This window comes from Schistocerca americana, chromosome 2, assembly GCF_021461395.2.
Source record: "Schistocerca americana isolate TAMUIC-IGC-003095 chromosome 2, iqSchAmer2.1, whole genome shotgun sequence".
NCBI classification, from domain to species: Eukaryota; Metazoa; Arthropoda; class Insecta; order Orthoptera; family Acrididae; genus Schistocerca; species Schistocerca americana.
The window spans coordinates 829,878,500-829,903,339 of record NC_060120.1 but is presented as its reverse complement, the minus strand read 5'-3'; the positions used below and the strand labels follow the sequence as shown (position 1 = coordinate 829,903,339).

At 45.1% G+C, this 24,840-nt stretch overlaps 1 protein-coding gene across 4 annotated transcripts in view; it reads right to left on the bottom strand.

Annotated features, from left to right (window-relative positions):
* LOC124595469 (matrix metalloproteinase-14) overlaps window positions 1–24,840 on the bottom strand; it is a 158,812-nt gene that overhangs the window by 35,200 nt on the left and 98,772 nt on the right. For all 4 annotated transcript variants that reach the window (XM_047134223.1, XM_047134222.1, XM_047134224.1 and 1 more), the window contains exons 3-8: window positions 17,355–17,462; window positions 9,581–9,892; window positions 6,875–7,023; window positions 4,298–4,772; window positions 2,263–2,441; window positions 621–774 (exon numbers count right to left, since the gene is read on the bottom strand). In XM_047134223.1, the coding sequence (XP_046990179.1) occupies window positions 621–774; window positions 2,263–2,441; window positions 4,298–4,772; window positions 6,875–7,023; window positions 9,581–9,892; window positions 17,355–17,462 (1,377 nt within the window). The remainder of the gene's footprint in view (window positions 1–620; window positions 775–2,262; window positions 2,442–4,297; window positions 4,773–6,874; window positions 7,024–9,580; window positions 9,893–17,354; window positions 17,463–24,840) is intronic.

Below are 24,840 nucleotides of genomic sequence, written 5' to 3'. Positions count from 1 at the left end.
TTTACTAATTTTGCTATCGGGCCGTGGACTGAAACTTGAAATGTTTTTTGAATAAATTACAAATTTATTTAAAATTTACGTGAAGACAGTAGCGTTTCGGATCGTAAAGTCAGACGTTGGGAATGTCTTTTCTTTTTTATTTTCAGGACGTCTTTTATTATCGCGCTAGTGATGCTTATGTGGTTCGTATCGAGTGGTAGTAAGGGGCGTCGGAAATAGTCCTCCAGGTCTCGAGATGCAAAAAAAACCAACTAGGCGAGTGTCGCTAGTACCCACTGCCGACGCAGTGAGCTGTTAGTTGAGAAATAACGACTGACAAAATTGTAGTGGGATTCTCTAGTATCTGGAGTCTGTAGCACCACTTTAGAGAAAGTTCGCATCGGCAACAACATTGTCCTATTTGATTGTTACAGGAGGTGGAGCCTGCGCATAGTACTGTAATGAGCACCAGGCCCTGTTAAACGCAAACACCGACACAGAAGCGCGCGGTCCCACCTCCCACGTGACGGTTAACGGTTACGACTGGCGGCGAGCGGGCACGCCTGTCACCTGTCAGCCGCGGTAGTGCACGACTGCGCAGGCGCGCGGCCAGTAGAGGCGCCACCAGCACCTGGGCTCACCTGCGTCCAAGTCGCTGTCCCCCACTTCGCTGTCGCGCTCCGACTGCGGCCGCTCCTCACCCCCCACTCTGTTGTTCCCATCTACTAATTCACCTTTGCAGCCGAACCACCACTTCGACGTGGGCCTCGGGAACTTAGGGTTGGCGTTGTCCACCTGCAAGCAAAAGAAAAACCATATTATCGTACTATATCATGTCCATCATACGTTGAATGTTATGCTGTGTATTCCTCCGCCTTTCTTTCCAGGCCACTAGACTTGGTTGGATGTAACGTACGGATACATTTATTTAAAAAAAGAAAAAGCACTCCGTCGTCAGGCCACGAGTTGCCTACCGGGACCATCCGACCGCCGTGTCATCCTCAGAGGAGGATGCGGATAGGAGGGGCGTGGGGTCAGCACACCGCTCTCCCAGTCGTTATGATGGTATTCTTGACCGAAGCCGCTACTATTCGGTCGAGTAGCTCCTCAATTGGCATCACGAGGCAACAGCGCATGGCGGCCTGGATGGTCACCCATCCAAGTGCCCACACGGGAACTGGTGTAACCACTGCGGCAAGGCCGTTGCCTCAGGATACATTTATGCATTTATAATAATAATAATAATAATAATTTCGTGTAGATCAGTGGCCTGGTTAAAGTGTTTCAGTTGGACGGCACTTGGGCGTCATGTATATCCCTAACGGACACAAATCAGTAAAGGGAGACCGCTGGTTAACGTGGAACCCGAACCACGTGTTGGACTCGGTGAACCTTCACATCATTGAGAGCTGAAGGCTCGGTTAAAGGGAAGCTGAAATATCCCGCGGTCCAGCTGACGACCAATCGAGGACCGTGTGTTTGTTTACACTAGGGTTGAACGTAGCATACAAATTGCTACTGTCGGTGATACTCTCCTCGAATTGTATACTAGCTCATCAAGGCAGTCACTGGAAAGCTACAGTTTACTGCAAAACAAAGAGCCGTAGCCATTACATCCTCCCTCGGGCATGGGTGTGTGTGTGTTGTCCTTAGGATAATTTAGGTTAAGTAGTGTGTAAGCTTAGGGACTGATGAACTTAGCAGTTAAGTCCCATAAGATTTCACACACATCTGAACACTTTTTTTTTTTTAATGAACGCTCAATGTTCTACATGCACGATACAATCAGACACAGCAGAATGATGCAATTGGTTGTAGTGTCATGTGGTGTATTGTTCCTTGCCGCTGTGCATCGCCACAGAACTATCCGTTGTACGTGCAGCCCACAACAATATACGCAGAGTGGGTCCGGACTCTGCTGACAAACTTTCGAATGCTGATCAGAACTGATTGGTGAGTGTTTCAATACAAGTAACCTTTGGTCTCCAGTGCTGAGAGTAATTAGTTGACCTTTTTTATCTCAGTTATCTTTGTGACTACTACAGTGAGGAAACCCAGTAGAACATCATAACATGTACATAAATCACAGAGTATGGATCTGAACTGCGCCCTTCATTACAACAAGTCTAAAAGGGTCAAAAATGGGAAAAAGGTTGGAACTTACTGACCCATTCGAAAAACCCCTACTTCGCGAAATTCATTTCATGAGATTTATGCTGACAAAACGTAAGTAAACTTTGACGTACACCTTGTATTAATTGAGTGAAACTGGTTCCAACTTACCGCAAAGGACCTGTCGTCAAACCGCCAGTACTGTCCGTTCTTGAAGAAGTAGGTGTATCCGTGGTAGACGGTGGCGGTGTCGATGTTGTTGGGGATGCCCTCCCAGTTGGAGATGGGCTTGGGGTAGATGCTCTTCACGGGGGGCCTCTGGGCCGGGTCGAACTTCCAGAACTTGGTTCCTGGAACAGCCACACGTGTGGTTCAGTACCTGAGGCGGGAGAGATCTAGGGATCGTGAGGCACAAGCTTGCCGTCTTCAGTACGTGTACCACCTTTGGTCTAGAGACAGATCACGAGAATCTAGTAGAACTAACTCTAGTTAGCCTGATTATCAAACGCCCTGAGTTATGTTTATCAACGAGGAGATTGTGTTTATCAGTGTAGTCTCGCCTGTCATTCTGTGGAGCTCGTGGGCACTGTTACAAGTAATGTAGCGTGAATTGCCATTGCAACAAGAATATTAACAATCACATTCAGTTTTCATGGTAGTCACAGCGATTATTCTTGGAAAATCTAAACAGTGAATGAATGGAAAACTTCGTAACAGAATCCATCTGCTGTACTATTAACTGCATTTTTACTTCGCCAATGTGTATTTCTAACTACAATTTCATCACCATGACTTCATTATATATATATATATATATATATATATATATATATATATATATATATATATGAATGAGTAATAGTGTAATAAACATGTAGAAGTTACTTCATTTTATTGTCAAACACAGCAAAAATCAGCAAAATTTGCTGATGCGCTTCTCTCGAGTGTTGACACCGCAGCGAAGACCCTTACTTAAGAACTGGAGCCCTGGCAGTGAAAATGCACTTCGAAATATACACTGGCAAAGTGAAACTGTTATTAATAAGGCAGCAGACGGATTTTGTTATTAGGTTTTCAAACCATACGCACTATCTCACTCTACAGTGGAATACTTTCGTAGAAATTAGATAAATTTTAAGAATGGGAAGGTGTGTGTGTGTGTGTGTGTGTGTGTGTGTGTGTGTGTGTGTGTGTGTGTGTGCAATATACTTCTTAACTGTTCTCTGAGGATCAGCGACCCTAATATTATCGTAAATGATCGTGGTAGAAGTATTAGTTTTAGTAACATAAGTGTCAGTAACAGTAGTTACTGCAGAAAAACCAAGGTTATCATAGCAGTAGTAGTAGGCCCTTTATACTAGTAATAATGTTTTTTATTATTGTAGTAATGGTATATAGTGTCGTAATAGAACTGATATCAGCAGGTGATAAGAGTAACTACAAATTTAGTGAAAACAGACTGAAATAACGAAAACCCGTGGCCCTTTTTCTGTCACAGCAGAGAAACACCTGAATGAAAGTGGAAAAAGGTGTTGTAGGATAACTACATGCAGAGTAACATGCATGTGGCCGCCTGAATGATTGAGTTGTAACAGTAGAAACGAAGAGAGATAAGGAAGAATAGCACGATAGACACTATACGCTTAGATCAATATTTATAAGAGAAAAAAGAAACGGATTACCATATGTAATGGACCACTGCTGTCATCAACAAAGTGTACTTGAATCAATAAATATTCGCAAATAAACAGATAAAATGTTCTCTCTTGGAAGGATTAGAGCAATAAACTTAACGGAAAAAAGTAAGCTAAGCAGCAGCAGTTTCATTTCCTTACCCACACGAAGTATTAATGTTTTGGGCACAGTATCAGGGCCGCGCGGGATTAGCCGAGCGGTCACAGACGCTGCAGTCATGGACTGTGCGGCTGATCCGGCGGAGGTTCGAGTCCTCCCTCGGGCATGGGTGTGTGTGTTTGTCCTTAGGATAATTTAGGTTAAGTAGTGTATAAGCTTAGGGACTGATGACCTTAGCAGTTAAGTCCCATAAGATTTCACACGCATTTGAACACAGTATCAGGCGGAGTTCAAAGGGACGTCAATGACGACACATATCGGTAAGAAACATGTAACCGTTAGTGATGCAGGAGTAATCTCTAGCTCGCTGACACTCAGCTCCCTCCCCGAGCAGATGCTGGCCCTCACTCACCCTTGTAGAAGTAGATCTTGCCGTTGCCGGTCCAGACGACGGCAGCGTCGATGTTGTCGGGGATGCCGGTGAAGCCCTCCGAGATGAGCTTGGGGTAGTCGCCGTCCATCCGCTTGCCCACGTAGCGCCAGTAGTGCGGCCCCTTGAAGAAGTACGTCTTGCCGTTGCGGTAGGTGAAGGCGGCGTCGATGTCTCCGGGCAGCCCCTGCCAGGAGTCGGAGATCTTGCGCGGGTAGCCCGCCGCGACGCCGTCTTCGGTCAGCTTCCAGTAGAGATCGCCCTTGAAGACGTAGTGCGTGTCCTCCTCGGCGCGGAAGATGGTGTCCACGGAAGCGTTCTTGCAGAGCGTGCCGCCGCTGCCGGAGGCGGTGGGCACCTTGGGCTGCTTGGGGGTGTTGTCCGAGCCGCTGCTGCTGCCGTCACTGCCGCCACCGCTGCTGCCTCCGGAGCCGCGAGTCTTCTTGCCGTACAGTTTCTGCACAAATACGAGTGTCGCTCAATCTTTATTTCTTTCTTTCTTTTGCTACTGCCGTAATTCCGCATTGTGCGCAGGGTCGGCAGAGATAAGTACGGATTTGGTATGGTGAATTTTAAGGGGTGGCCGGATGCCCTTTCTGCCGCCATCCCATACCCCCGGAATTAGTGGACCCCAGCTGTCTGCGTCTAGTATAAATCGTTTCAAATGGCTGCGAGTAGTGTAACTGAGACGGAATGTGGGGACCAGCCCGGTATTCCCCAAGTAGGATGTGGAAAACCGCCTAAAAACCACATCCAGGCTGGCCGGCACACCGGCCGTCGTCGTTACTCCGCCGGGCGGATTCGATCCGGTGCCGGCGCGCCTACCCGAGTCCAGGAAGCAGCGCGTTAGCGCTCTCGACTATCCTGGCGGGTAAATACGAGTGTCGCGCAATATGATTCTCTAAACTTTTACTTACGCTCCTACGCCTAGCCGACATGTTATAGCAAGCGATTCCAATTAAACTAAACCATGTCCGAAGAGGGCTCGGAAGGCCCAACGGCACCGACCGAACGCCGTGTCATCCTCAGGCGATAAGCGTCACTGGATACGGATGTTAGAGCTTTAACGGATATGGCTGAATGCACCCGCTTGCCAACAGCACCCGGCAGACCCGGGAGGTCGCCCATCCAAGTGCTAGCCAAGGTCGATAGCGCTTAACTTCGGTGATTTGACGAGAACCGGTGTTAGCACTGCAGCAAGGCCGTTGGCTAAAGGTTTCCATTTAATGAGAACAAAAACTGACAGGACTACTGACTGCCAGGGTTGCGCTGGCGACCGAATGTGTGTGTAATATCGAGCAGGAGAAAATTGTGTATATGATTTCGTGGGCGCCCTGTTCGCTATTTTAATCGCTTTAGCCTAGTTTGCAAAAGGAAGGGTTTTTTGTTCACATAACTGTACATATTTATGTAAGGTTGATCGCTATCGTCAAGAAAGTGGGCTTGAATGAATAAATATCCATAAATTAAATGACTTTCTTAGAAGGACCAGACCAATAAACGGTAATGGGCTTAATCCTTCTAAATGAAGGGACGTCCGAACCGACTAGGCCGATTTTAAGGCCGAGTATTTTCCCCGTGACGGCCGTTATGTCCTGACATCCGTGGCAGAGATAAGTCTAAAACTGCTGCCAGAAAGTAGCTTCTTACAAAAGTTTTATAAATGGGAACAGGAAATGGCCAACGAAAATGCCTACAGTCTCTTCAAGATAGTTCCTTTTAATACGATTTTCCCTTTGTCATAGCGGCAAAATATTCGTATTTACAGACGATTTTTTTCATAGCATACGAAAAGGCAGGAGCCTTCGTAATGTACCTGTGGTGCGTTTGGGAAAAATACTGAGGTATTGTGCGAAATAGAAGAAGCACTGTCTTGCAAAACACTTGTCTCGAGACAAACAAGCCTATGGCGGTAATGAGTCACACAGCAGCTTTGGTTGTTTCTCCACCTCCTTTTAATATAAGAAACAAAGAAATCACAAGAAATGTGTCGTAATGCACTACCTCGTGAAATATCAGCTTGCTATCACAGTCAATATCACGTAAAAAACGACAGCGCCAACCAAGAGATAGTAAAAGGAATGCCAGAACCTGAAAAACAAGCGTGGTCGTTCCCTGTTAAGAACGTAGACTGCAGCACGTGCTATAGAATTGTCATGCGCTTGATTCCATAATTTTACACACAACAGTTTGCCTAATAGCCCATTAAGTAAACGAAAAGTAAATACGTCTGCTGGACGATTAGATACTAAACGAGAATAACCAGAGCAAAACTTGTCCATTAAGAGTACTGTAGAAAACACTGAAATTCGCAACAAGAACAAAGACGCTGTCGTTTAAATAGTATTGCTTCACAATGTAGTCGATAATTCACTCTGTTAAGAAAACTATATCACCCATTTGGACATCAAAGTGAGGAAAATCGCTTAACAAAGAGTTTGTCGGTATGCTTCCTAGTCCGTGGCCCTTTATCCAGGCAAAGTTGCAATCTAATTTTATTTTGCTGTGTGCACTAAGGTCGATGCGCAGCTCCTCGCCGTATGATTGTGAGATGCTCACCTGGATACCCAAGATGTCATCAGTGTCCAACGTAAATGATGGCTCGTATCCTCGGTAGAAAGGTGCCATCAGGGCCGTCTTGACGTCCGAATGCGACAACCCCAAGGAATGGCCGAATTCGTGAGCCGCCACTTGGAAAAGGTTAGTGCCTGCAATGGACAGATACTTGTCACATCTTCCCAATACACAAACACACACACACGCACACACACACACACACACACACACATAGAAAATCGAGCTACGGCACTTATTTACTTTGATTATTTTAATGCAATGAACATGTGCAAAAGTTAAAATTTTCGTTAACATTCTTCATATGTTATATTAATTTTTTAATGTTTTATGTTTGTTGGTTCCTGAATAATGGACACATATTTATGGACTAAAGCAAGTATCTGCAAATATTTACGAAGATCATTCTTTTTCTAGTACTGGTACCGTGATGTGAGCTGATGATTGAGAAAGATAGATTACGCTAAGGGGATTATTGAATAGGGACTGTCCATTCCAAGGAAAAAAACTACTAGAAAATCGTATGAAGAAAATGATGTTTTCACTTTAAAAGGCATTCGTCACATTACAAGAGCAACATTACCGCTCTGAGTCTGGAGTGGTGAGGCAGTGGTTGTTTTGGAGCAAGGGTACGCGAAACGCATTTCTGTAGCGATTCAGTAAACCTATCGTTCCACAATGAACGAACACAATAGCAGGTAGAAGATGGGCTCAAAAGAATCAAGGGCGAGGAAGGTCTTAATGCTTCCTGTGCTCAAAAGCTCGGAATAACAAGAACGTAGTTCGAAACCAAGTTGCAAAACTTCTCTCAGAAACAAGCGTATGGTCCCCCCCCCCCCCCCCCCCTACGCAGCCGGCCGCGGTGGTCTAGCGGTCCTAGGCGCTCAGTCCGGAACCGCACTACTGCTACGGTCGCAGGTTCGAATCCTGCCTCGGGCATGGATGTGTGTGATGTCCTTAGGTTAGTTACGTTTAAGTAGTTCTAAGTTCTAGGGGACTGATGACCACAGATGTTAAGTCCCATAGTGCTCAGAGCCATTTGAACCAACCCCCCTCGCATTCCTGATGGATGTTGGTATGATTGAAAGTGCAAGTGGAAGAAAAAAGCAACTTGTAATAACTTAGTTCTGATTTATAAACTCTTGGTGAACAAGCAGCAGGTGTCTGGTAAATCCCATCCCTCACGAGTGACCAGATATCGTAGCCGCGTAGCAGGCCAGGGTTGTAAATTGGCCAATTAGCGCACGGATAGTTGTGCACCTGCATGCTTGTTGGTCAACAGTGCATTGCGCAGTTACTGGATCTCTTCTCTCATTTTCTTATTCTGTGACGCCACATTCTCAAGTGATGGCGACAAAACAATAGAATTATTTAGACCAGAGAAAATGAAGCACTTGAGACTAAAAATTAGTTCAGAAACTTGAGTAATTAATGAGTGGGCAAATTCGCATATGAGTTTTATGTTTGACGCGAGTGTGAATAAGAGATGATAGATAAATAACGATGATTTAGAGGGTGCTCTAGGAGGAATGGTCATTAATCGGGGATATGACAAAAACGATCATTCGAAGCATACGTAGGTTCTGAAATGAATACCTTAAGAGCTGTGAACACTATTTCATCATCGATAGTGCGAAACAATTGTCTTCTATTGCTAACCCTTAGCTTTCCATATTCTGGAAGGAGGTAGTGCGGACCAAACCAAGAAAAATTGTCTAGTAAACATGGGCTCTAAAGCGCAGTGGTTAGCACACTGGACTCGCATTCGGGAGGACGACGGTTCAATCCCGTCTCCGGCCATCCTGATTTAGGTTTTCCGAGATTTCCCTAAATCGCTTCAGGCAAATGTCGGGATGGTTCCTTTGAAAGGGCACGGCCGATTTCCTTTCCCATCCTTCCCTCACCCGAGCTTGCGCTCCGTCTCTAATGACCTCGTTGTCGACGGGACGTTAAACGCTAATCTCCTCCTCCTCCATGGGCTCTAAAATGCATTCCCAAAGAGCTATGAGCAATTATTCAGTATAAGAGATGTGTTTCACAGTTGCGAAGATGAAGTAGTGCTTACAGCTCTTAAAATGTGCGTCTGAGACCCTACGTTTATTAGGCGTGTTTTGGTTCGAATGATCGTTCCTGTCGTATCCCTGAATATTGACCATTCCTCCTGATACACCCTGGATAGGTGTAGAGTTATTTTTCCTCGATTTTTGGGAGTTAATAAAAAAGTTACCAATTATGGCTAAGATGACTCTTTAGATTGAAACCAAGTGTTTGTCATCCACAAGGGGAAAGGTGCAAGATGAAGTTGGCCGTTAGCAGCGGCCGGTAATTGGCAAGTAAAAATCCCAGACAGATCCTTCCAGAAGTGGTGCAAAAGACATAGTTCAGTTGGTTGTAAAAATGTAACAACATTTTTGTATGTCGACTGTTTTCTTTCGGTGCCGACGTTTTAAAGCACATACCTGCTCTCTCAACTATTTACTATGTGTTGTTCGTAACGGATCATGGGCTCTAGTCGACCGACACAGGTGCACAGCGGTCAACTACATGAGGAGACTGGAGTTTTTCCGGTTACCAACAGTGTCGTAGGGAGAGGGGTGGGTGAGTCAAGGAATTTTGCAACAGCGGCTGTTAGTGGCGATGAGCCAGCAAAGCAGGCTGGAGGGACGGGATGTGAGGAGGAAGTCCACTGACCTCTGTAGCTGTCGATGGTCCAGTGCTCGGCGTCGTCGAAGTGCGCGTCTCCGCCGTAGACGGGGAAGTAGGCGTGCGCCAGGGTGCCTCCGGGCCCGTCGAACGGGTCTCCGTCGCCGTGCTCGCCCTTCTCGAAGCGGATGTCGATGTGCACCTGTTCCGAGCCGCTCTTCACCTGCGTGAAGGTCAGGTCGGTGTAGTCGGACCACACGCCGAACGCCCTGGCCAACTCGCGGTCAACCTTGCCGTGGTTCAGGTTGCTCGGGTACTTGGAGATGCGGTACTTCAGGCTCTTGACACGCCACCGGCTTCCTGCAGAGGAGAACGGGAAACACGTCGTCAGTAACTTACACTCTGCACTCAACTCAGCGCTGCCACGTACACGAGTTAATCTACAAGTAACTAATACAAGAGCGACAAAGAAACCGGTGGTGTCGTACCTTATTACAAGATTATTGGTGACCATCTTGAGCATGTGAAATCTTTTAAGTATGTACTTGTAATACTGATGTAAGTAGGCTGTTTAGGTTTTTATGTTCGTAACGCCACGTAGCACTCTGTATGAAAACCACTGACTGTGCTGTCTGCAGTCTGTGGCTGGTTTGCATTGTTGGAATATTTGCTATTGTAGTGTTGGGCAGCTGGATGTGAACAGCGCGTTGCGCAGTTGGAGGTGAGACGCCAGCAGTGGTGGATGTGGGGAGAGAGATGGCAGAATTTTGAGAGCGGACGATCTGGACGTGTGTCCGTCAGAAAAAGGAAATTTGTAATACTGGATATCATGATTGATAGATATATATATGATGACTTTTGAACATTATTAAGGTAAATACATTGTTTGTTCTCTACCAAAATCTTTCATTCGCTAACTATGCCTATCAGTAGTTAATGCCTTCAGTAGTTAGAATCTTTTATTTAGCTGGCAGTATTGGCGCGCGCAGTATTGCAGTAGTTTGAGTAACGAAGATTTTTGTGAGGTAAGTGATTCATGAAATGTTTAGGTTATTGTTAGTCAGGGCCATTCTTTTGTAGGGATTATTGAAAGTCAGATTGCTTTGCGCCAGTTTGCTGTTGATCAGAATAAGTAAAGAGAGAAATGTCTGAGTACGTTCAGTTTTGCTCAGCTGTTTGAAAATCAAATAACGTAAGAGGTTTACCAGCAGTCATTTATAAATTTTTCTAAGGGGATGTTCCACTAAGAGGTGACCTGAAATGGAATCATCACATAAAATCGATGTCAGAGGAGGCGAATGGAAGAGTTATATTTGTTGGGAAAGGAAACTGCATACAAGATGCAAGGACGGTCAGTACAAGAGTACTGTTGCAGTATTTCGCATCTATAACAAGCAGGCAGAACAACAGACATGCAACCAATTCACTGTCAATGCTGCTAGAATGATAACAGGTAGGTATACTCTACACGAAGGTCTAACAGAAGTTATCTGTAAATTTAAATGGGAATCCCTGAAAGAAAGGCAACATAGTGCACGCGAAACCCTACTGGGAAAATTCAGAGAAAATAATTTCGAAGAAAATTGTGCAGCCCTTGTGCTGCCACCATGGTTATGTCACGTAGGGATCGCAGTAGTAAGCTATACCGTACAGAGCCACATTTACAGTCATTTTTTTCCTTTCTAAGAATGCGATAAAAACTGGAAAGAAAATTTACGATGTTGGTATGGTGCGCTCTCGACGATGCAGTGTACAGTGCCTTTCGAAATATATAGGTAGGTGTGGATGTAAGGATACTCGCGAGTTTGTTTACAGAAACACAATACGTTATTGAATTACTACTCTTTGACGTGTGAAACACCTTCCAACTCTATTGCTAGACGTTATTAATCATATTGTTGCTAACTTACAAGTCTGTTTGCCAACTAAATTACCGACCCTGTTGGACAGTAGAGACGAAATAGAGTATACAGCAGCGAGTGGCCACGTTAGCGTGCTGGCGTGTGACGAGAAGGGGAGAGTCCTCATTACATCTGTTGTGGACAGCCCGGAATCGCGCTCCACAGCTCCTCAGCATCCGCCACTGGCTACTGCCGGCACGTGTCATCGCTGCCCTTCCTCTGTTGTACTCCACACAGTAGCCATTCGCAGCTACCAAAGACCAGCCTTAGTACAATAATCTCACCCTAAAGTGAAACATGAGCTTCCCATTTCTTCCGGACTGTTACTTTGGCTCCTTTTTTTTTCCTTCCTTCCTTCCTTTTTTATTTTTATTTTTTATTTTTTGCTACAACTCACTCTGCATGTATTTATTGGTTCACATGTTTTGCTAGAATTAACACGTACTCAAATTACTTTTAATACTCTACGCTTTCAAGTTTACCATCATCTTGCTATGCTGTAAGCCTACCTTGAATTTGCTCCCTTTCGTATCACATTCCTCAACTTCTGTAATGAATTGACCTGTGGGTAGGTACTGCCATGCTCAATCTGGTGAGGCAGTAACATGGGATCTGGAAGATTTGTAAGACAGATATAATGTGATCTCGAGGCACCGTCGATTATTCGCCGTATTATCAGCGTTTTTGCATTTATAACTTCATTGCTGAGCACAGAAACAAATGGAAATTCCTGTCGCACCATTCAGAATCCTGAGATAACACCATACCATTTCGTACTCCGCAACCTCAAAGTGTGCAGGAGGACATCGACATAGGAGATTCTGCCGTAGCCTTTCCAATATTCCTGGAATGTTTCGAATCTCAAAACAGAAACTTTCTCTGTTCCTTTTACGTACTTGCTAGTGTCTTATAAAAAAGAGATTTTTACATACTCTTGTAGGAAATAATTGAGAATATAGAAGAAGAATACGGTACATCACCCAGGAAATTTAGGGATGGCTACCGGAATGTATCTAAGTTCGTATCTCGTACAATTGTTTTACAGATTTCGCGTTCTCTACTTTAAGGTATTAGTGGAGCTGCATATTTTTATATAATTTTACAGAACAGAGCCGAACAAATGTTACAGTGTATTTACTAGTCAAATAAATCAAAATACTAGACGATTAATGATCTGATGTGTGGTGTTGTATTTAGGTGCCCTGTATGCAGACGTTCGTATAAGAGCCCTCAGCCACCTCTTGTTCTATTCATGTGAGTTGTCGGTCCTGTTTGGATATGCAGATCGTCAGTAAAGTAGCTTCAGGAAGCCATGCAACAATAAACTGCCGATTTGCTACGGGTATCAGTGTCTCGACTCTTCTACAAATTACTTCAACAAAGAATTTGAAAAGGCTGTGATGCTTGCGATTCGCTAAATGTAGACATCACAGCTCATATACAATACTTCAAAATGAATTCTCTCTCATTGCCTTTTGCCTTTTCCAGAGAAACCTCACCTGCCAATAATCATTACACCAGCTCAAACCCGTTTGAAGAGAGTCAGTTTATACCTCTGGCTGAAGTACGCTCAGAGAATAACTATTTCCGACATCAGAAAACTTCTTTTTCTGTGTCCGTCTATGAACGTTTCGTAACACGTTTCGCGCTTGTACAGTCATCGTTGAAATGGGCTGAGAACATTACAGAGGCTGAAACATAGATGTAGGATGCGTCCTGTAATGACAATTTATGTGCTCCTCATGTAGTATGTGGGTACTACTGTTGCAGTGGTTCTATTTATTCTTGCGGCCTCCTTTTCAAAGTACTCATTTTCTGCTATTTGCATGATAGGTGTGCACATCGCGACGGCGGAATAAACGTATGGTGTGAGTAGAACCAAGTCTCTGTGCTACACACAGTATCTCTCGCAAGTAGCAAGAACCGTGCTTCCACTCTGCAGATTGTTACTCTCACACTCACTTCTTGCATGTGCTTGGTGTGGTGAACGGTGACACGCTCTAGATAACTAAATGCCATGTCCAAGTTGTCTTCCTTGAATACGATGCTCTTGATATCGCAAAAGCCTAGACCATTAATCTGCAAAAAGTTGAAGCTAATTCTTACATAATGCACGACTTTTATCACGTTTCTAATTACATGGATGAGCTCAATGCTCTTGTATTTTTCACGCAAAAGTGGAGTGCACAATTATCAGATTTTATGCCGAACGCGAGCAGACTGAAAAGACTGAAACTACATCTGGCACATACAAACGCGGCGCTGACGCTACGGTGCAGACTGGAATTCTCGAGAACTGCGTAATTCTGGTGGCAGCTTTAAGTGGTGTGACTCAAGTTCTCGGAAGCGTGGAATAATGGAAAAGTTCAGAGATCGTCTTGTGCACCACTTGTCAGCAACAGAAGCGCAATTAAGAAAAGACAGCACAGCTGATTTGTAGATATTTGCTTGTTAAATTATGTAACTTCAAGGAAAGCTTAGTTGACGGGTGCGCTCATGATCTCCATATTGAGAGCTTCATTGATATTTTCTATTCTTTTCTTCGTGTCTTCTATATCTGAATCTAAATACTGCCATGGTCTTTCACGGAAGAAAGCTCCTTGACTGACTGGTGTTTAATGTACGGAAGAATTTAGTGCGCACACTGCATTACTGTATTCTGTAAGCAAGAAGACAAGCCATCTATTTGCCCGGAGAACTGTGAGCAATTTGCTAGCATCAGCGTACCGACACATCAACAAGCTAGTATTAGGTATCAGTGTGCCAAATGTGATAAGCAAGAATAACACTAGTACGTAAACTGTTGATTAGTTCCACCTAGCTCAGCCATCAGGGCCAAGGGACTGAGGCTGACGTTGCGAGCAGCCCGTTGCTTCGCCCTCTGCCCTAGGACGTTAACGAAAGTGAGTATAGACAGACGTAAGGCGATTTCTTCCAGTGTTGTCAACAGAAATTTTTCACCATTCCTGCCGGATTTTCCCGCCGGTGAAACCAGCCTCTGACCACTCGCACCGCCTTTGAATGTGCTCGATTTCTCCAGTCAGTCCGACGTGATGTGGGGAAATCCACATGAGCGGCAGTCAGATTCGTGCCTACAAGTCTTGTATGCAGTCTCTCTTGTGGCTAATTTGCAGTTTTGCAAGCATTCTACAAATAAATCGTAGCGTGTTATTCGCTTTACGTACAACTGAATCTACGTAGCCGATGTATCTGTACACATTGTTACCACCAAATATCTATTTGATATCTCTAACTTTAGTTGTTGTTTATTAATCTTGTAATAAAACTGCATCAGACTAGTCGTCGAAATGAGGACCAGTACAACAGTCCTACTACCATGCTCTTATGTTTCATAACGTGGACAACTTCGCATTCTTTACATTAAGGGCTCGTTACCAATCTTCACAGCCGACTGTTTTTTTATCGTGAACTATCAATAATGACCCTGCGTCTTATAAACAGACTGAAGAAAAGCAACCTACGCTTGTAGCGTGTGTGGATTTAGAGAAAGCTTTCGACATCGTTCACTGGACTACACTCTTTGACATTTTGAAAGTAGCCGGGAAAACAAGAGAGTATTTGCACATTGTTTAGAAACCAGACTGCAGTTGTAAGAATCGAAGGACATGAAACGGAAGCAGTGGTTGAGAAGACAGTGAGAGAGGGTTGTATCTCCATAAAAATCTCCCAAGTTACATTAGCAAACCATGAGAGATAGGAAAAGACCCGAAGGAGACGTATAGATACGGAACCATACGAGGAGAGCCAGGCTGACGCTCCGCAGCTGGTGTCGCAGTAGCGCCAACAGTGACCTTGTGAAACCTGAAGCGGCGGAACGGGTTTTCATTCCATTCCCGAGCAAGGTTTTTTTCCCATATTTTCCGAAGGCGCCTGGGAGTTCCTCCCTGCGCGTGTGACGCTGACTCCTGCACCCGCGGCGCCCACGTCTCGGCGTCAGCAGCGAAACACCGGAGTTTCCCGCTGCTGACCGCGTGATTGGAATCAGAGCACTTCATGCCGTAAAATTCCACTCGCCGGCCTGAAATTAATACTCCCGTTCTACAGAAATACCCCGAGACCCACCCCTCTGTTGCACCTGCTCTTATTCATCTTCATTTCTTTTCGAGAACCAACCAAAATTCGAGCAATACCCAGTTTATATTTCCCTGCTCTTTAAATTACCACCTTCTATTAATTAGATAGTACCCTTCTTCATACCAAATTTGTATTTCAAGTTTGATCAGCCACTTTATTATCTTTGTTGTTTTGATCAAAGAACAACATATTTCTACCTTAGCTGTATTTATTGACGAACTCGAATTCAGCCCCAAAATATTTTCAAGTGGACAGAAAAATGTACTTAAGCGCCATGGTGCAGGCATTTTTTCACGGCCAATAATTGTTATTAAGTTTGTCCCGATGGCGACAGCGTATTTTTGTTGCGACTTTCAGTCCTTAGACTGGTTTGATACAGCCTTCAACGCTAAACTATCCTGTACAAGCCACTGCTGCAGCCTACAGCCCGTTGAATATTCTTAGTGCAGTCGCGCTTTAGTCGTCCTCTACGATTCCGCTCCACCCTGCAGACTTCCCTCCAGTACCAAACTGACTGCTCCTTGTTGCGTCAGATTGTGTCCTGTCAACCGATGCCTTATTCTAGTCAAGTTGTGCCATAAATTTATGTTCTGACCCATTCCATTCGGTACTCTTCATTAATTATTCAGTCCACCCATCCAATCCTCGGAGGTCTTCTATAACGCCACGTTTGAAAAAAAATCTATTCTCTTCTTGTCTGAACAGTTTATCGCAGACGTTTCACTATCGTGCAGGGCTACTTTCCACACAAGAAATTAAAGAAAAGACTTCTTGACCCTAAAATGTACATTAGACATTAACAAATTTCTCTTTCTCGGGAAGGCCCTCTCTTGCTATTGCCATCTGCATTTTCTACCGTCTCTAGCTCCGCCATCATCAGTTACTTTGTTGCCCAAGTAGCAAGAGTCATCAACTGCTTTCAGCGTCTCATCTCATAATCTATTTCCCTCAGAATCGCCTGTTATAAATGGACTACATATAATTACCCTTGTAAAAACAGACATCATGTCTGATAGGATAGCCGCAGTCAGTGATTTTACAATGTTACTTATAATCCGTCTTTATTGCAAAATGTTTATTCACATGACCGATTTCGGTTCATCTAGAACATCTTTGGATCTGATATTTCGGTTACAGGAGTAATCCGTCCAAATACAGCAACTTTCACATGCTGGGTCACATCACAGGTTACTCCTGTAACCGAAATATCAGATCTGAAGATGCTCCTAGATGAACCGAAACCGATCATATGAATAAACATTTTGCAATCAAGACGGATTATAAGTAACATTGTAATAACCCTTGTTTTGCTTTTGTTTATGTTCATCTCATAACCTCTTTTCAATACACTACCCAGTCCGTTCAGCTTTTCTTCCGATTCATTTTCAGTCTGTGACTGAATTACAGTGTCATCGGCAGACCTCAAACCTTTCATTGCCTCTCCCTCAACCTAATTCCCTTTCCAAATATCTTCTTGATTTCCTTTACTTGCTTGCTCAAATTAAAGATTCAGTATCACGAGTCATAGTCCTCTATAACTACCTTCTCAAATACTTCTTCCCTTTCATGTCTTTTGAGTCTTAACAACTGCAGTCTGGTTTCCGCGCAAGTTGTAGACAGCCTTTTGTCTTCCTTTTACACCTCTTACCTTTATAATTCCAAAGAGTGTGTTCTAGGCACCACTGCCAAGAACTTTCTCTAAATCTACAGATGCTATAAGCGTAGGTGTGCCTTCGTTCGGCACGCACGAGACGCTGCTGGGGTGCGGAGCTTCCTGCTCGCTGGTTGGAATGCGCCGTGCGCCGTCGCCGCCGCCGCCGGCTTACCTTGGAGGGCGTAGCGCTTGCTGCGCGAGCTGGCGCCGTATCCGATGCGGTCCTTGACTCCGCACCGCGGCAGGCTCATTGTCGCCTTCGTCTCCTCGTCCAGCTCGCCTGCAACAAAAGAACACGCCGCCTGTTACTCTCGCCTCTTAACGACGCCTTACACAAACTACCGCTTCCCCTGGACTGGAACACAACTGGTTGGAAATGAAAACCTGTTAACGATTCCACGTAATACAAGAAAATGTCGTCTCTTTTAGTTCATATTCTTCTTTTTTAATTCCTCATGTTGTGTGTAACAGTATTTTGAAGTAGCCTTGTGCATTTTGTACTTAGTGACAGATAAAAGCGTAAGCAGTCAGAGGGTAAAAATGGTCTCATCTACAACCAGATGTATTACAGATAGCCGGCCGGGGTGGCCGAGCGGTTCTAGGCGCTGCAGTCTGGAACCGCGCAACCGTTCCGGTCGCAGGTTCGAATCCTGCCTCGGGCATGGATGTGTGTGATGTTCTTAGGTTAGTTAAGTTTTAGTAGTTCTGAGTTCTAGGGGACTGATGACCTCAGAAGTTAAGTCCTATAGTGCTCAGAGCCATTTGAACCATTTGTATTACAGATATAAAGAAGCGATAGATTCAGGTTGTCTGATACAATATACAATCAATAATTTATTTCCATATGTTTATATACGTATCATTAATAGTGAGAGCTGGTTTTGAAATGGTCTCAACAAGTGCCTGAAACAAAAGTCCACGTAGACAAGATTTCACATGTATAGCGATAGAAGCCATGCAAAGAACTAAGTTTTATGTTTTATCTAGAATGTATATATTTCTAATATTATAACCGCTCCAGTTACAAGAATAGCTCGTCACCTTCTATAAGCACTACACATGATACTGCTCCTGTGGAGACCGTGAAGACTACCAACAGCACACAAGGAGGCGTAGAGCAACCAGTCTCTTTTAGTGATATTGGGAGGGGGGGGGGGGGGGGGGACTTAATATTTGATAAGACTGCCCCCTGATGTGCCGCAGGGATTTGTGAAGTGTAAATGTAGCGTCTTGCTTTGAAGGGCTTCGGCTGAAGTTCTTTCCAGTCAGCTTCTCCGTCACGCAAAACAACGGCAGGTTCCTACGGCTTTGGCCTGTGTGACTTTTTATTCATCGTTATTACATCTCGTCTCTATCGAGAACATGCGGTATATGTCGGACATCAAGATAGTTCCTAAATGGATGGCAGTAGGAGGAGACAAAATTCAAGGCGTAAACATAGCAAAATGCTTAGGAGAATGTATAGAAGCTTCTCGGACAGAAAAAAGGCGCTACGGGACCACGAATAAACAACATGGATTCAACGTATAAACCGAGCAGACCGACCCGCCCGAAAGCCTTGTACACTGAGCTGACGAAGTCGTGGGATAGCGATACGCACATATACAGAGGGCGGTAGTGTCGTGTATACAATGTGTGACAGGTCAGTGCATTTGCAGAGCTGTCATTCGCACTCAGATGATTCACGTGGAAACGTTTTCGACGTGATTATGGCCGCACGACGGCAATTAACAAACTTTGAACAAGGAATGGTAGATGGAGGTAAGCGCATGGAACGTTCTACTTCGGGAATCGACAGGGGTTTCAGTATTACGAGTTCAACAGTGTAAAAAGTGTACCGAGAATATCCAACTTCAGGTATTACCTTACACCACGGATAGTGCAGTGGGCCGACGGTCTTCACTTAACGACCGAGTGCAGCGGCTTTTACGTAGAGTTTTAAATGCTAAGAGCCGGCCGATGTGGCCGAACGGTTCTAGGTGCTTCAGTCTGGAACGGCGCGACCGCTGCGGTCGCAGGTTCGAATCCTGCCTCGGGCATGGATGTGTGTGATGTCCTTAGGTTAGTTAGGTTTAAGTAGTTCTAAAGTCTAGGGGACTGATGACCTCAGAAGTTAAATCCCATAGTGCTCAGAGCCATTTGAACCATTTTTAAATGCTAAGAGGCAAGCAACACTGCGTGAAATAACCGCAGAAATCAATGTAGGGCACACGACGATCATATCCATTACCCCAGTGCAGTGAAATTTGTGGTTAAGGCGCTATGGCAGCAGAAGACCGACGCGAGTGCGTTTATTAACAGTTCATCGCCTGCAGCGTCTCCCCTGGGCTCGTGACCATATCGGATGGTCCCTAGACGACTGGAAAATCGTGGCGCGGTCAAATGACTGCCGATGTCAGTTGGTACGATCTGATGGCAGATTCGAGTGTGGCGCAGGTCCCACGAAGCCATGGACCCAATTGTCAACAAGGTACTGTGCAAGCTGGCGGTGGCTCCATGCTGGTGTGGCCTGTGTTTACATGTAATCGACTGGTTATGTCCGGCTACTTGGAGACCTTTCAGCAATTCCTGGACTTCATGTTCCCAAGAAACGATGGATTTTTTATGGATGACAATACGCCATGTCACTGGACCACAATGGTTAGCAACGATTGTCAAGAATATTCTGGATAATTCGAGCGAATGATTTCGCCACCCAGATCACCCGACATGGCTCGCATCGAGCATTTATGGGACATAATCGCGAGGACAGTTAGTGCACAAAATCCTGCATCGGCAACACTTTCGTAATTATGGACGGCTATAGAGGCAGCTTAGCTCAGTATTTCTGCAGAGGGCTTCCAACGACTTGTTAAGTCCATGCCATTTCCAGTTGCTGCAATGCGCCGTGGAAAAGGAGCTCCGACACGATATTAGAAGGTAAGAAACTAAACCCATCTAAAACCCAAGCGGTACTTGTTGGTCACTCTAAGCTCATTAGCCCAGAACATCGGGAATCCGTACCATCTCTTATCCTAAATGGAACAAATACTAACTTCTCTCCCTCAGCAAAGAGCCTGGGAGTAATAATAGATGAAAATCTAAACTGGGCAGAGCACGTAACTGTAGTGCGCAAAAAAGCATGAGCATCCCTCCATGTCCTACAAAAATATAAAAAAACTCTTCTCTTTCGATCTGAAAAAAAAAAACTAGTACAAACTCTTATACTCCCAATCATTGACTACAGCGATATTATCCTACAAGGCCTCTCTCAGGAAAACTCGCGACGTCTGGAACTGGTCATGAATGCCTGCGTCCGATATATCTTGTGACGTTCGACTTTTTGATGACATTTCACCTGCATATGCAAAATTGTCCTGGCTGCGTGCAGACAAACGCAGAGATTTCCATACACTCTGTCTCATTTACTGCCTTATAAATGTACACTGTCCCTCATATCTCTCCTCGTCCTTAACGCTTATGTCGGAACAACACGACAGAAACACACGTTCCCATCATAATAAAATCCTCTCTGTTCCACTGCATCGCTCAGTCACCGTCTCCAAGTCCTTTACAGTAGCGGGAACCAGACTCTGCAATAACCTCCCTCGTTATGTTCGAGAACTTAAAAACATGTCCGGCTTCAAAAAACAGTTAATGACGTATCTACTTAAGCAACAGTAATGCCTTCCTCTGTACATGAATGCACTTCACCTCATTACTTCCCTCTTTCCCCCTCCTTAAATCTCCCTTCCCCAAAACTCGCTATACTAGTAAACATCTACTTTACACACCAAGATATTAATGTACATCTGCACAAATCTTCATTACTATTGCCAATTTTTCTCATGTTTATCATTATTATTTGATTTTTTTTTACTGTTACTATTATTGCTTTTATCATAATTTGTATGTATAGCACGTGTTGTAAAAATACTGCCAGTACTTACTTTATTAGGTCTTAGTCATTACTCTTTATTCATATTGTGACTAGAGTAATCGAATTTTCTTATTTAAACTATTGTCATGATGTAACTCTGATGTGTGAAATGCTGCATGTGTGAAACACTGGACCGACGTGAGAGAGGGCCTGATGGCCCTAATCTGACCAGGTTAAATAAATAAATACATAAAATAAATATCCCATGACTTTTTGTCACCTCGGTATAGTTTTCTACAAGGGGAACTACATCGAGGGCGAAGTCATTATGAACAGAAGAGCGAAGAAGAATGCGAAGTATGAGAATGAAAGAATGTTGGACAAGGATAAATACAGGAGGTAACAAAGCTGATCCGAATTAGCGTGGTCCTCAGATGGCAAAGAAGACATCGGAGTTAAGCAGAGCACAAATACACTTGTCTCTCCATCGGTCAACTTGTAGCGGCAGCTGGAGAAGAAGGTGAGCCGAACTGTTGGCAGGTGTCGCCCCCGCGCAGCACGAGCCCCCCCGTAACGGTACCGGCAGAGGTTGCGGGTGTCGCGGCCCACGGGGGGCGAGGTCAAGGCACCTGCTGTGTGTGACCGGCACGCCAACGCAGCCCAGCCGCCTGCTGCAGCCGGTGACGCGTGACGCACTTCCGGTCAGCCCGGGCGGACCTCCCATTCCAGCACGTGGCCACCACCGGCCTTCGCTCCCGGTCGTCCATCTCAGCTCGCTGGCAGCCGTCAGCGAGAAAACGACAACATGACTTCTCCGGGTTTTGCAACGACTGTGAGCTGGGGCACTGGGTTGTGACAAGACAGCCAGTCTTCCGGTACACTAGCACTTGACGCGGCTCCCGAACAAGACCGACACCCTACGCACCGGAGACCTTTCGGTGCCCCTTTTTCCCAACCGCCAGTTCTCTTTTGTTTTGGGCTGTCGACGTCTTTTGATTTCATACTTTTCCTGTCGCCCAAAAAAAAAAAAAAAAAAAAAAAAAAAAAGAAACATATCATACAGAAAGATAGTCTACCTTCTTCAAAAAACAATAATAGCTATAGTCCGGTTCACGAACGATGGCCGTTCGCAAAGGCCGAGACGCAAAATCGGATTGCACTGTTGCCGATTCCAAGCAACAGTTGCAGTTCGCGCATTCACTTGCCTTGCGCTTAAGAGGGGGTTGTTGGGTTGTTTTGGGGAAGGAGACCGAACAGAGAGGTCATCGGTCTCATCGGATTAGGGAAGGACGGGGAAGGAAGTCCGCCGTGCCCTTTGAAAGGAACCATCCCGGCATTTGACTGGAGCGATTTAGGGAAATCACGGAAAACCTAAATCAGGATCGCCGGACGCGGGATTGAACCGTCGTCCTCCCGTATGCGAGTCCAGTGTTTAACCACTGGGTCACCTCGTTCGGTGCGCTTGAAGAAAACGTGTATCCTGCAAATGATGCCTCCCACTTGCCTATGTAGAGGTCGTCGCTTACCACCACCATCAGCGATGATAATTCACAACAAATCGGTTAAAAATTTCGAAATAACTTGATACGATTACATTTAATACTCGCATTGGCTGCGACATTCACGGCAGAGCGCCTTAGAACACTACTGACCGCTCATTGACAATCGGAGAGTGTGTGGCGTTAAGTGCGCAGAAGTTCCCCCCCGGAAGCTGAGTGGTCGGCGCGACAGAATGTCAATCCAAAGGGCCCGGGTTCGATTCCGGGCTGGGTCGGAGATTGTCTCCGCTCAGGGACTGGGTGTTGTGTTGTTCTAATCATCATCATTTCATCCCCATCGAAGCGCAAGTCGCCAAAGTGGCGCCCAATCGAAAGACTTGCACCCGGCGAACGGTCTACCCAAAGGGAGGCCCTAGTCACAAGACATTTATTTATAGTGCGCAGAGCAAGCCTAAACTGAACCGCCCCGTTCGTGACTCCAACTATAAAACTTCCAGTGAAGACAGCTGACAAGCGAAGCAAAACCAGTTTGGGCACATATAGATGCGTAACACAACCACACAGCACTTGCGATCAGCGATATTAGCAATCGTTGTCAACTGAACTCGAAAATGAACCAGTAGCTAAGCAGGCGAGAGCGCCGCTGGCTGTTTTCAAGAGTTTTGTCAAATTATTTGACAGTGTGCTGCTTTTTTTTACGGTTTCTTCACTTACACACCGATGTGACAGCTGCTTCATAAACGAGGTTAAATTAACTTGGTTAGTCTGCGTGCTTGTTTTACAAACTAGTGGATAGCAAACGGGGAATTTGAAAAACAAGTCTGATCGTGTACAGTGGCCTTTGAAAGAAGCGGGAAAACAGTGCTTCCGCTCGTTCCCTTCCTGCCCCGCTGCTGCCTATGGTCTTTTGTTATTGGCCGTCTGTGAAATATTGCGTCATTGTTAGCCTTGTTTCATTGCTCACCGTTTATGGCTCCCATTTCCATTGTTTTTATGTACATCACAAGTACCAAAGAGAAAAATTCCAGTGAAGCATGCAGGCTGAGACCGTATTTCCATTGCAAGCAGGAAACGTACGAGAAAACTAAGCCACTGGTTACTTTTTAACTGAACAAAACTAACCGTGTATAGTAACGAAAAACGCGTTTGAGAAGTTGCATATCATCTGGACACAGATGGAGAAATTGATCGGTAGTGTTCGGGAAGTATAAGTGGATTGAAGAGATGAGACAATCGGATATATTAACGTCGCACGAACTTCAAGTCAAAGTTAAATTATTAATGTAATTACAAAGGTTTGCGTCAACAAGATTCGAAATGCTAAAGCCCATTACGCCACCGATGCTAATCAGTGTTTGTTGATTCCGGGAGGGAAGCGGAATCATACTGTGGACACAGAACGTGCACAACTAAATGGTTTCACTGTAAACCTGTACTCAGTACGCCGGATATGAAGCTCGTTGTGCTCTATGACGTGCGTAAGACCACGCAACAACGACTCACACTTCACCAGATATATTCCTCATAGTGTGAGGCGGATAAGTGTAGTCGACAGCGGTGCACCAGAAGTTAAGGACAGCCGTCATCACGGCACAGAGGAATATGCGACGCGAATCACGTGCGCTAAGAACAGGTGTCCCTCGTGTTGAGGTCGTTTGTATTCCGATGCACGGAGACGATATGACACTTGATGCCGCGCGGAAACCAGGAAGAGCCTCGTAGCAGGATTACGTCAGGCCAGCGTTGCGTTAGTGTGACCTCAGACACCGAGGTAACGTGAGAACGAATCCATTCTGGGCAAAAATAGTGACAATGGCAGATAAATGTGTGGTAGCGTCTCTAGCACAACACGGAGGACAAGAAGAAAAGGCTCAAGTGGAGTTTCCGCAGCCACCATCGCCGGAACTGGTCTGATTTGGTACTCTGAAGCCAAAAGAAAAATAAAACAAAGCAAAACTGAACGTAAGATGACCTACTGAGTTTATCCCCTGTCCAGAAGGGTCTTCATAAGCAACATCCCCGATTATCAAAATTTCAACGTAGCATTCTACGGCAACGAGAATATAAGCTCAAAACGATATCTAAATGACGTCATCATACAACAAGGGTAGCATTTTTGTACTCGGCTGCTATCTTACAGCCGGCCGAAGTGGCCGTGCGGTTAAAGGCGCTGCAGTCTGGAACCGCAAGACCGCTACGGTCGCAGGTTCGAATCCTGCCTCGGGCATGGATGTTTGTGATGTCCTTAGGTTAGTTAGATTTAACTAGTTCTAAGTTTTAGGGGACTAATGACCTCAGCA